This window comes from Nicotiana tomentosiformis, unplaced genomic scaffold (genome assembly GCF_000390325.3).
Source record: "Nicotiana tomentosiformis unplaced genomic scaffold, ASM39032v3 Un00297, whole genome shotgun sequence".
Lineage (NCBI taxonomy): Eukaryota > Viridiplantae > Streptophyta > Magnoliopsida > Solanales > Solanaceae > Nicotiana > Nicotiana tomentosiformis.
This window is the reverse complement of record NW_027174856.1, coordinates 26,725-40,099: the sequence shown is the minus strand read 5'-3', so window position 1 is coordinate 40,099 and position 13,375 is coordinate 26,725. Positions and strand designations below refer to the sequence as shown.

The 13,375-nt window shown below is 35.3% G+C and overlaps 1 protein-coding gene across 1 annotated transcript; it reads left to right on the top strand.

The window, feature by feature from the left end:
• The first annotated feature begins 1,978 nt into the window (after positions 1–1,978).
• Positions 1,979–9,574, top strand: LOC138903990 (zinc finger BED domain-containing protein RICESLEEPER 2-like). Its single transcript, XM_070192549.1, has 3 exons — positions 1,979–2,218; positions 2,735–2,754; positions 8,809–9,574. The coding sequence occupies exons 1-3, from the start codon at positions 1,979–1,981 to the stop codon at positions 9,572–9,574; spliced, it is 1,026 nt and encodes a 341-aa protein (XP_070048650.1).
• Positions 9,575–13,375: the final 3,801 nt, after the last annotated feature.

Below are 13,375 nucleotides of genomic sequence, written 5' to 3'. Positions count from 1 at the left end.
CCTGCGTTATGCATATTCATCGAAAAGTTTTTCTTGAATTTAATAACTCACACATATATTCGTGAGTAGGGTCAAAGATCCGTAAAAGCTTTATATTCTTATGGGATCGGGTCGCTCGCCTCGGCAGTATCATGTATCACACTCTTGTTTGATCGGGTTGTTTGCCTCGGTAGGATATTGTAACACACTCTTATGGGATCGGGCCATTCGCATCGGCAGTATCATGTATCACATGCTTATGGGATCAGGTCATTAGCCTCGGCAATATCATGTATCACACTCTTATGGGATCAGGTCGTTCGACTTGGCAGGATTTGTAACATACTCTTATGGGATCGAGTCGTTCGCCTCGGCAGTATGATGTATCACACTCTTATGGGATTGGGCCGTTCGCCTCGGCAACTTCATGAAATACTCTTATGGGATCGGGCCTCCCGCCTCGGCAGAATCGTGCATAATATTTTACAAGAAGCCAGTGTATCCGTGGGTTTTCCTAACTTGAGATGTGATGATCTATCTAGTTGTGACCATATTATATACTCTATTTGAGGAAGTAATCGATATTTGAGGACTTTATGTCTATTGTTTAGATGAGGATCGTAACATGTACCTATATTTATTTTTACTGTTTAATTACCATGCTTCATAATTGTCTACTATTTACTGTACTTGATTTATTAGACCACTAGTAAGTATCGATGTCGACCCCTCGCCACTACTTATCCGGGGTTAGTCTAGATACTTACTAGGTACGCGTTGATTTTTGTATTTATGCTACTCTTCTGCACTTATTGTGCAGGTATATATTTTTGGTGGTCATTTGGTCGCAAAGGCGCAGCTATTACGGGAACATTACGGTGAGTTGCATCCCATGTTACAATCGCAGCGCACGGAGTGTCATTCATATTCATTTATTTTATCCTATCTATTTTACATTCCAGACATATGTTGTATTGGTATTGTATTTCTTAGTAGTTTCTCATGCACTTGTGACACCGGATTTTGGAATATTCTAATTGATGTTAATGGTTTTGCTCCAATATTGTCACTTTTTATTTTATATCTTACTAGCATTGTATGTATCCATGATTTTAAATGCGCAAATTTCTTTATTTAATAAGAACTTGTGATTTTAAAAGTAATAAAATGAATAATTAATTAGATGATTCACCGTCGGTTTGCCTAACTGTAACGTTGGGCGCCATCACGACCTATAGTGGAAATTGGGTCGTGAAAGCTTGGTATCAAAGCACTAGGTTCACTTAGGTCTCACATGTCATGAGCAAGTCTAGTATAGTCTTGCGGATTGGTACGGAGACGTCTGTACTTATCATCGAGAGGCTACATGGTTCGTAGGAGAGCTTCTCTTCCTTGATTCCTCATCGTGCGATTTGATTTTGTCGAAATTTTATGCCTTTGATTCCTCCCTACTCATTCGTACGCGACGTCGGGCATTTGTTATTGGTTGAGCACCGACAAGTTGTGAAGATAGTACAAATGTGGTGCAATATGCTTTTTCCTAAGAATGCGGGGGAGACCAGTATCGTCACCTTGTGGAGGAGTGTTCTATCATTTCATCCCAGTGTTGGTGTTGCCTACGGTTGAGATTCGATATCTCCGAATTTGGTGAAATTCTTGTTAATATTGTGGTGTCACCGTCCTTGATTGAACGCATTGAGGATCATAGGCATGTTGGTCTTCATTTGTTTGCCTCTGGGCACGGTGTTAAGAGATGGTACCTAAGAAGAAGTTATCATAGATGGTTGTGTGTTGCGACTTCAGGATCGAATCGGCATTTCCAGTGTTGATGGTTCGAGGGAGATGATACCTGGGTTGTTTTATGTACCTAGGAAGTTCGAATGTGACGAGAAGGGGCTTGATCGGAATGTAGGAAAATGTGAATATTTGATCATCATTTTGGGGATGTAGTATGGCCTTGAGTTTTACATATTGTTGGAACTTCGGGTAATGTTAATGGATGAAGGGATTCTTACGGCCGGCGGATGAGTGTGGACCCATGAAGATTAATTGTTCCATGATGGATGTAACTGTGGCAATGGCTTTAGAGGAGGTCGATATGAGGTTACACGCGTGGACGATCTCATGTGAGAAGGTTAGGGTTTGCATGACCCCTGATGAAGTTCCTATAAAGAGTTATGTCTTCTATTCAATAGGATGCATGTACTGCAATGTGAGTTTGGATCGCTTGAAGAAGATGGTACGGTTGTTAGGAGGACGAGTGTGCGACGATGGCTAATAATTCGGGATGTGTTATGATTAGTGCAACAAGAACTTATGAGAAAGTAGTTTGCTCACAGTAGCCTGATTCTAAATTCTTAAGTTGAGAATACTCGGTCCTTCAGCACTCTTAGGCAAACAGACCTTCTTTCATGCAACTAAGGCCCTTTTAGATATAGTAGCCTCACCCGTCCACAAGTAGCTTTTACAAGTTGTTTCAATTAGCTTAATGACCTTTTGAGGGAGTGAGAATAATTATGACCAATATGACTGCGCCCTAAATAATAAAACTCTAATTAGCTGCAGTCTAATACATATACAATATTTAGTCGTCATCATGAAAGTAGAATAATAGAAGTGAATTCCTTTCTACGATATTTAGGACTTGAATGAGACATTATCAAACGTCCAGCATTTGCTCATGCTTGGTACTAGTAGTTCTTATATTTGAATGTTATATGCGCTTAGACTTTCCTTTTTTCTCTTTTTTTGTCAGGTCCAATATTATTTTAGAAGGTATTGATTTCTATGTAACAGAAGATCCTCCGAATTTATGACTAATCTTACCTTCATTAATTACAATATTACGGACATAGTACATTGGAGTCCTGAAGCACCACCACAAACTATTGCGTGTCTAATACTAGGGCATGCACCTTCTTATTATGTCAACAACTACCTCTGATATTACCTTTAGGGTTTTCGCGAATCTAAGTTGCTTGATAGATTTACGTGAATTAATCACACCTTCATATTTTTATGTAAAGTACGTAAGTTTTATTTGCAAAGCATTATTCCAAAAACGCACTTTAAAATGTTCATACCTATCGATTTTAACTAGTTTTACTATGGACAATACATGATGTTCATATAAATCTATTATATGTGCCTCTCCATTTAACATTAGGTGGACCTCATTCAATAACTATCCTAACTCTACTATATCTTCTGCTTCGTTTCTTTTGGAACAATCACAAAGACTTTATGAAGTCGGATCGAGCGATTGCTTCAATTTGAATATTTCTTTTAGGGTAAATTATTAGGTTTTGTAAGTACGTTGAGGTGTGCATAATTTTCAAGAGTGGGAGGAAAACTGAATGAGAAGATCGAAAAGTTAAAGAAGAGGGGACTTTCTGTAAGACATGTGGCGTCAGTTAAGCATTTTATTCGTACATATATAGAATTATATGAGAAATGGATAGAACAACTATGGAAAGATCCCCTTTAGATTTGATTTTTATGTATGATTCCATTTGTTACCAATTGTGAGTTAGCTTTTGGTAACTTAATACCCTTTAGAAATTTAGAGCTCCTTCTATTCTAAATCGAAGATTGTTCCAATTTTCTACTTAGATAAACAAGCGGAGGGAGAACTAAACATATTTGATTTTATCATTTGAATCTCATGTGCTTAAAAAAGGATCTATATATAAGCTAAATAGATTTTATATCATATTCATCAGAAAGAAAATGAAAGCTATATACAAAAAGGAATTTATGATACCTTTGAATATATAAGGTATGAAAATATATACAAATAAGCAAACAAGAAAACTTGATATCGATCTATTACTATGCCTCAATCTCAAACAAATATTCAGAAGTCTCTTTTAAAAATAAATTAAAGAATTACCCTTGGTAGAAGTTTTGAAGGGACAATGGGTGTTACTGATTAAAGAAAACTCTGGAGATTTGACATCTGATTTGATTTCTTTTTTGACAAGAATTCAAGGGAAGAAGAAAACATTTTGATTGTATTTTGTTTTTCTCACAATCACAAGAACAAAAATTTACTAGTCTTCTCTTTGGTTTTGTCAATTCAAAATCAACCATTGGCAAGTAGTTAGCACTTGTATTTACTTACTAAAAAATTGGTTTTGAAGATTCACATAATCTGAAGTAGATTTAATTGTAGAGATTAACATACATTTAAAACTATAGTTGACATGATAGTCAAAAAGTGTCATCGTAAAATTTGTTTTATATTATGACAAAATTGTAAACACAAACCAGAAATTAAACGTCGATACACTCTAAAGGAATGAACAAAGGAAATTTGCCAGAAGTAACTAAAAATCTGGAAGAAAAAAAAATGAAGCTAAAGAAGAAGAAGAAGGAGAAAACAACGAGAAAATAAAAAGTATATATGAAAATAAACTACTAGCAAAATATAACGTAAACATTAATTACAACAACAGCAACTCGTGTACTTACAAAATTTTGTTATCATTTGTTAAATGCTAGTCTTAATTAATCACTATTTTAAATGCTACATGTTAATGTATATGGAGTTTTCACTACTTCTTGAGGTATTTTGGATTTTCAAATATAAGAAGAGTGGAAAAGAGTACCTAGTAGAATAATTTCAGTAATGACATATTTTGTAGGTTAGGTTACGAGCGGTTATTTTACTACAGGTTTTTGTATGATTCCTGCTGAAGCATACACTCGAGAGAGGGTGGGTATAGGGCGAAGGATTTCAAGGAGGGACACACATGCACTAAACAAAATTCGAAAGGTGTATAAAACCTATAGTGGATAATATTTTACTTCACGGCGTATATAAGAAAATAATATGAGGCGCCCTTTAGAGGAATTCTTACTTTTTTCCTTTTATGAGCAAATTAAATGTGCAAAATTTTAGACATAGAGCGAATTTTAGTATTAGCCTACTAGGTATAGGTTAATGTAAACCTAGTAGCATTTGCCTCGACTCTATAATTGTATTAAAGAATCATCGGATGTATAAGAATATTTAGTACATACTCTAGTATGTTGGTTTGATTATTAATATAACATAAAATTCAAATTCTCAATCCGCCTTTTTAATTAAATATAGAACTAATGAAGAGCAAATGGGCTTTGGCATTGGCTTAATAATTGCTGAATTACATCCAGAGTGAATTCACAAAATCAGACGTACTTATTAATGTTCTTTTACATATTTACTGATAATTATGTGACAAGCCAAAATGAGAAAATGTATGTACAATTCCTTAATTAATTAATCTTTCTTTATGGAACTATTCTATGAAAAGCTCGGTGAAGACGACGAGAGATGACTTCGTATACTATCATAAATTCATTGGAGTATTGAAATTGAAATTATATAAATATGATAAAAATAAAAATAAAAAGATCAGGGTTTATTTTCTAGGTTGAAGTGGATCTTTCATTTTCTCAATTATGACATGCTTGGTTAGGTTTTCATCAAGGTCCGTCGAGACAACTTCCAAATTATTTATTAGTTGATTTAATTCTAGGAACTAATATTGAAAAGTTAAAATATATTAGTTTTGGTAATACTAACAAATGTTTATAATATTTATTTTTATGTGTTATGGTCTAGCTAGCGTTCATTTTCATGGTCCGTGGCTTAACATGGCTTCTTGTTCTTTTTATTTTTCTTCTTATAATTCTTCTTTCATTGATCTTAAATCATTACTATGAATTTTAAAGTAATTTATTCTGGTATTGAAGTTCTTTAAACTATTTGTACTATCCTTACTTAGGTGATAAAAATTAATGTAAAAAGTGAAGCAAGCATATATGTCACGACCCAATTTCACCTGTTGATCGTGATGGCGCCCAACACTACAGCTAGGCAAGCCAACAAATAAATTAAACATATATCAATTATTTTCAGAATAATTTTTTAAGTAATTTTATTATTTTTCTAGCAATATTAAAGAAATTAGAAAAGATGCCGATTAACTTAAATGCAAGAAAATAATACAATTCCAAATTCTACCAATGTGTGTGCCAAGACCTGGGGTCACAAGTGTATGAGCATCTAGTAGATTATACAAAACCCCAAATATTATGTGAAATAAAAATAGACAGAATGAAAATACAAGGAGAGGCACTGGTTGCTACAGAACGGCCCATCAAGACAGCTCACCACTACGCCTCTGGATAACGTGGATGTACGATGATAGGTCCTGCACTAGTACCTGCCTAAGATCCTGCACAAAAAGTGCAGCAAGTGTAGCATGAGTACGTAAATAACGCGTACCCAGTAAGTATCAAGCCTAATCTCGAAGTGGTAGAGACGAGATGGCCGACTTTGACACTCACTAAGAGTCAATAATAATAAATAAAATTAAAAATAGCAATATCTAGATCAACATGATTTATAGAATTTACAATGATTTTCTTTAACCAGCAGAAATAATCAAATTCTTTCAAATGCAACAATTCTCAGTATATTAATTAAATTCCTTCAATTCCAATAAATTTTTAATTTATCAATTAGCTTTACAAGCTGCAATAAACTATCAAAGTATCATATAATTATTATTATTAGGTACGATTTCTGCTGAGGTCGTACGGCCCGATCCAGAGTGTCGTGTATACTGCCGAGAGACGTACGGCGCGATCCATAGATACATCTATCCTGCTGAGGCATTCGGCCCGCTCCACAAGAAAGGAGGACATTTTTCTTATGTACCTCCGGAAGGAGAGTATATTTATTTTAAGATAAATTCGGGAGGATGAACAATTTCTTTTAATAATTAATTAATTTAAACAGAAAATTAAGAATATGAGATTTTCATCGTTTAATATTTTTATCTAATATATATATATATATATATATATATATATATATATATATATATATATATATATATATATATATATCAAATAATTTTAATTAAGTAAAGGATATAACTTGCACAAGTAATTCATGCTTTTGAGTTGTAAACTACACGGACTCTCGTCATCTCGTGCGTACGTAACTCCCACAATTAGCAACAATTATTAATTTAATTACCTACTGGGTAATTTCCTCCTCACAAGATTAGACAAGAGACTTACCTCAATTTGCTCCAATTTAATCCACTAGAAGGCCTTTTCCATGATTATCCAACTCTGTCTCGCTCGAATCTAGCCAAAATAATTCGATACAATCACTAAAAATTATAGAAATCAATTCCATAAGAAAATACTACATTTTTAAATAAAAATCCGAAATTAACTCAAAATATAGCTTGTGGGGACCCACGTCTCAAAATCCGGCAAAAGATACGAAATATGAACGCCCACTAAACCACGAGTCTACCCATACCAAAATTACTAAATTCCGACAACAATTGGCCCTCAACTAGAGAACGACTGAAAAGAAAAAGTAATTGCGACGAGTAGGAATAATAGCAAGATGAAATAAGATTGAATCCAAGAATGCAGTCAAACTCTAAGTAGTAATAGCTAGGGGTGTTCAAAACCGAACCGAAACTGAAAACCGAACCGCAAAAATGGCTTAATGGCTTATTGGTATCGGGTTAACGGTTTAACGGATGGGGAACAGATTGAATTTTTTTTATTAACGGCCTATCGGTTTGGGGACGAATTATTCAATTTTCTTAACGGATAATCCGTTAACCCGTTAAGAATATATATGTAATATGTATATTAAATAAGTAATAAAAATCCCTTTCTTATCGTGGGCCGTGGCATTATACAAGCAAAAGTGTTAAAACTTAAAAGTGTTTCTTTACGGTTGTCCACTTGTCCAGTACCCTTCTTTACCAATACTCTATTAGGCATTCAGATTTGAGACATTAGAAAATAGAAACCCTAACGTCTAAAAGTGTTAATTTCAGTATTACACCCAGCAGCCAGAGCAGCAGACTCACTATCTCCCTCTCGCTAACTCGCCTCTCCCTCTCGCCAACTCGTTGGCTCGCCTCTCCCTATCGTCATAGCCAGAGCCCAGAGCAGCAGATGGTAAGTTTTTTTTCTTGTTGAAATTCCAACCGTTGCCTTCTCTGCCTTGTGCTGTTTTGAGATCGATTTTAACAGTTTTTGTTTAAATATCTGTTAAGGAAATGGTTATTTTCATTCCTTTTCTTTTCTTGTTGTAGTGACTCATAGCATGGCTGAAAATATACAAAGTGATAAGATGATGGGTGAAAGTGGGGCTTCTAATTCAAATGCAATAAGCCAATATGAAATAACGGAGTCAAATATAACCAATAAAGGAAAAAAATGTCTATTGTGTGGGATCATTTTACAGAAATTATTACTTCCGAAGGGAGTACAAAAGCAAAATGTGACTATTGCTTTATTGAGTATTGTTTTAAGACCAAAGACGGTACGTCGACACTTCTTTCTCATATGTTTAAATGTCCTAAACGCCCTGCTATTGTTGATAAAAACAATCAAATTTAGGTTTTTAATCTGTTCCGGGGGTAGTCAAGGTGACGTAGCTGTTGTTACTTGGAAATTTGATCAAGAAGAGTGTAGGAAGGCGTTATGCCATATGGTAATAGTTGATGAGCTTCCTTTTAGCTTTGTTGAGAAATAAGGTTTTAGAAACTTTATGAAAGTGGCGCAACCTTATTTTCGGATCCCTTCCCGTAGTACTGTAACTAGGGATTGTTTTGATCTTTTTAATGAAGAAAAGCAAAAGTTGAAGAGGTCTTTTATAGAAACGAAACAAAGAGTATGTATTACCACTGATACCTGGACTTCTATACAAAGAATCAATTATATGTGTATCACTGCCCATTGGATTGATAGTGAATGGAATATGCATAAAAGAATAATTATTTTTTGTCCTATTGTTAGTCATAAAGGCGAAGATGTGGCAAATGGTATTGGTAGGTGCTTACGTGAGTGGGGGATAAATAAGATCTTCACTGTCACAGTTGATAATACAAGCTCCAATGATGTGACAGTAAAAGAATTGTCTAAGAAATTAACAAAAATGGGAACTAATTTGATGAATGGTAATCACCTTCACGTGAGATGTATGGCTCACATCATGAATCTTGTGGTCCAGGATAGTTTAAAAGAATCTTCAGTGTCTATTGAACGTGTTAGGTATGCAGTGAGATATGTTAGGCAGTCTCCTACGAGGTTGAAGAGGTTTCAAGAATATTTTGATGATGAACAACTCAATTGTAAAAATATTTTGTGCTTGGATGTTCCAACTAGGTGGAATTCCACCTACTTGATGTTGCGCAGGGCTGTTGAATTTAAAAGTGCATTTTCACATTATGCACCTAGTGAAATTGGCCTAAGACATTATCTTGAGCATTCTTATATTGAAGTTGGAATTCCTACAGGTGAACTTTTGAGTAGTGATTGGGAGAATGTAAAAAGAATTACAAAATTTCTTGAAATCTTCTATCTTCTTACTTTAAAAATATCTGGATCATGTTATTTTACATCGAATATTCATTTTCTCGAAATTTGTACGGTTGCTGTTTATTTGAAGCAATTGATAGCAAATGAAGATACAGTTTTAAGTGAAATGGCAAAGAAGATGAAGGAAAAGTTTAATAAGTATTGGGGTGATCCAGAAAAATTGATCAAGACAATTTTCATCTAATATATTTTGGATCCACGTTACAAGCTCGAATCAGTTGGTTATGCACTTTAAAGATGTTTGGTGAAGATCCGGGGGCAACTATACAAGCAGAAGTGAAGAAGTACATGACTTCATTATTTTGTGAGTATGTAAAGTCCAGCTCAAAAGGTGTCGTGCTTGCTTCATCTTCAGATTGTTCTTCATTGGACACTTCTACTTCCGGGCTTTCTGACAGTCAAGTAAGCACCCAAAATACAGGACTTTTGGAATCACTAATGCAAGATATAAAAAAATATAAAAGTAGGAGTGGAGGTGTGGATACTAAAACAGAGTTAGATAAATATTTTGGTGAAGAAACTGAGGATGACACTAAAGAATTTGATGTTCTTCTGAGGATGACACTAAAGAATTTGATGTTCTTCTCTGGTGGAAATTGAACTCAGCTAGATTTCATGTTCTTGCGGAGATGGCTCGTGATGTATTAGCGGTTCCGGTTTCAAGCGTGGCATCCGAATGTGCGTTTAGTACGGGAGGGCATCTTCTTGATTCATTTAGGAGTTCATTAACTCCTAAATTGGTGCAAGCTCTAATGTGTCTTCAAGATTGGCTTCGAAATGAAAAATTAAAACAACTTGTTAGTGTTGAGGAAGATATTGATAAAATCGAGCAGCTTGAACAAGGTAATAATATTGTTACTATATTTGTTGTATATAAGTGATGTGGATATGCTTATATTTATCACACGACTCATTATTTTAATTTTTTTTCTTCAGATTTAACCAGCGATGGAAAAGACCCTTCCGTAATTGACGTGTAGTGTTAATATATCTGGTAAAAATTCGAATTGTAATACAATGTTAATTAATATGTTAATATAATAACAACAAACATGAATTTTTAGATCAACAGTTTATATAATTATACTAATTAGCTCAAATTTTAAGGTGTATTTGCAAACTCGTTGATCTCATTTTGTAAAGTCTTGTGCCCTCAAGCTGTCATATTTCAAGCCTGCTACCATCTGAGTTATATAGTGCTAGGTTGTTGGATGTTAGCAGTTTGTTATTTCTTGAATGCTATTAATAATGCAAATGGTTCTACCATTGCAGAGTGATTCCAAAGACTCTTAGGTTGTTGTTTGAACTTTGAAGCTGCAGAAATTGAAGCACTGTAAGGCGTTAGTTGTTATATTTTGTGGATGTCTCCAATTGTTATAGATTTTATGTCTAAATTTTTATTTTATCTCTAGTTGTATTCTGGACTCATTTTGACAGGTGTAATTGGCTAATTGCCATGTTAGGAAGTGTTAAGTGTTAATAGAATCTTCATTCATCATTATTATAAAACAGTTAAAATTTTAAGTGGTTACTATATATGGATAGTAAATTAGTGATTAATAAGCATGTGTAAATATGTGCATACAATTTTGTACTCTTTGTTATTTCTGTGTATGGATTAATCACGTACTGAAAAATAGTGATTTAAGCATGTGTAAATTAAATATCTTTACAGTATTGCCTTTAGATATTTTTTGTCTAGATCTTTACATATTAAATTAGTATTGATGTGATCTTTATGAAAATGATATGTGCGTCATGTGCAATTGCATCCTTGTGCACCGAGCTGTCCTTTATTCTTGGTAGTGTAAGTAATATTCACACTATCGATGTATCTTAACACGTTGTAGTCATAGGTGCAGCCAGAATTTAAAGCTTGTAGAATCGAGGTTCTAATCATTTTAAACTAGTATGTTCTAAATTAATATTAATTAATACATATTCAATGAATTTTTATGACAAATACAAAATTCGGACCAAAACTACTGGATCGGACCAACCCGTTACTGATAGACTAGCTCGGCCCCTGGTTGTAGTAAGACGTGTTATTCGTCTTGTTTCATTTTACTAAGTTCACTTATTATGAAAAGTTGGTTCCGAGTAGTTACCTGCATAGGTTTATTCAGATGTTGGTAGATCTTTTTCTTATTCTATTTGTTAGAGGCAGAGCTAACAGAAGCATTTATCAAGCCCGACTTCTTAGGCATGCATCAGTATTTTGCCCGTAACAGTTTAATTTCTGTACACCGATAACAATACTAGGTAATCCAATAAGTGGGGTCTGTAGAGGGTAGTATGTACGCATACCTTAATTTTCACATTGTTAGATTATTTAAAAGATAACTAGAAGTAACACTTTTGTATAAAGAGGATATGTAATCGAGAAAATAAAGAAAATTACCTCCAATGATATGTTAAAATACAACAACCCAGTATAATTCCACTAGTGGGGTCTGGGAAGGGTAGTTTGTACGCAGACCTTACCCCTACCCTAAGAGTAGAGAGGCTGTTTCCGATAGACCCTCGACTCCTTCCCTCCAAGAACTCCCCACCTTGCTCTTGGGGTGACTCGAACTCACAACCTCTTGGCACAGGATCGTGCTTGAAATACCTGGGAAAGGATAAAGGCTGGCCTGCAGTAAGGGGAACTGCAGGCACCGCGCGGGCAATTCGGTGCCGCTGGCGAGCGTAAGAAAATGATCCCGTGACACGTGGTATCAGAGCCGATTAAGGCCATACTATGCCATGACACAATGTCAAGGCAAAAGTTAAGATGGCGAGTGCATTTAGGATGTCATTACAGAGATCATGTCAAAGCAGAGATTGATGTTCATATGCCACCAGAGATCGAGAACTCGATACTGCTGGTCGAAGAAAGTCTAGGGTGCTACTGAATATGGTGATATGCCGATGAGTCGGATGGTCAAGAGAAGGCCATGTTTGCCAGGTCGAGCAACCATATTGCAAAGAGTGTGAGCCATGGACTATAAACATTCGGCATGATCATAGCAGAGATCTTGCCAAGGATGCGTGCGACGCATCAGTTGAGTGTCTTTCCTATGGGATAGACTTGTGAGATGCCTGAGGTCATTGCCAAGGTGAGGAGATGGATTCGAAGGAAATAGCGAAGCTTTAGAATTGGGCGGATTTCCAAGTTGGAAGATGTCATCATTCTAGAAGAGGTACGCCGAAAGATCGGGGACCGTTGAGAGTCCAAGTGCGAGGCACAACCGGACCGGGAAGGCGTGCTAGCAGGACCAAGAGAGTACCTGTCTATAGGGCGAGTATTGAAGTACTACCGGAAACATTGGGTACTTGATGAGGAAGTGACAGTTGGAAAACAAAGAGCTTTGTTCAGGAATGCGGCGATGCTATGACTTTAAGAATGTAGTACTCACCAAGAGACGTCCCAAGAGCTGGCCGAAAACTCAACTCTGCATGTGATAGACAAGTAATTCTCAGCTACTCCTTTCCTAGTTTTCTACACCATATCGCTCTTATTTTGAACTTTCTTCATCTTAAAGTAGCACAAGAGCCAAACCCAATTTTTTTCAAACTAACAAACAGATAGAACTCTAAGCAAATTTACTAATCAAAAACAATTTATAAGTATAGACCACATAAACCCCTTGTCAAAACCAACGCCAAATACATGTTGTGATACTAAAAAATATAGAGCTCTAAGTAAAGCCACCAATCAAAATAATTCCCAAATCAAGACTAATATATGCAAGTCAATAGCAGTATCCAAAGTCTAAAACTTTTTCTCTTTGAGTGACAAACCTTTAATTTCTCGGAAACTTGCTTGATTTTGTCACTCAAGTAATAACTTCCATCACAAATGGAAACAAATTCAAGCACACTTACACAGTTATAACTAAGAGGTTCTAAAATAGGTAAAGCCAAATGTCCCCCAATCCCACAATCTTGAGCAAAATCCCTCAAAGGGTATTCATTTTTGGTGTAAAACTTCACATATGGACAA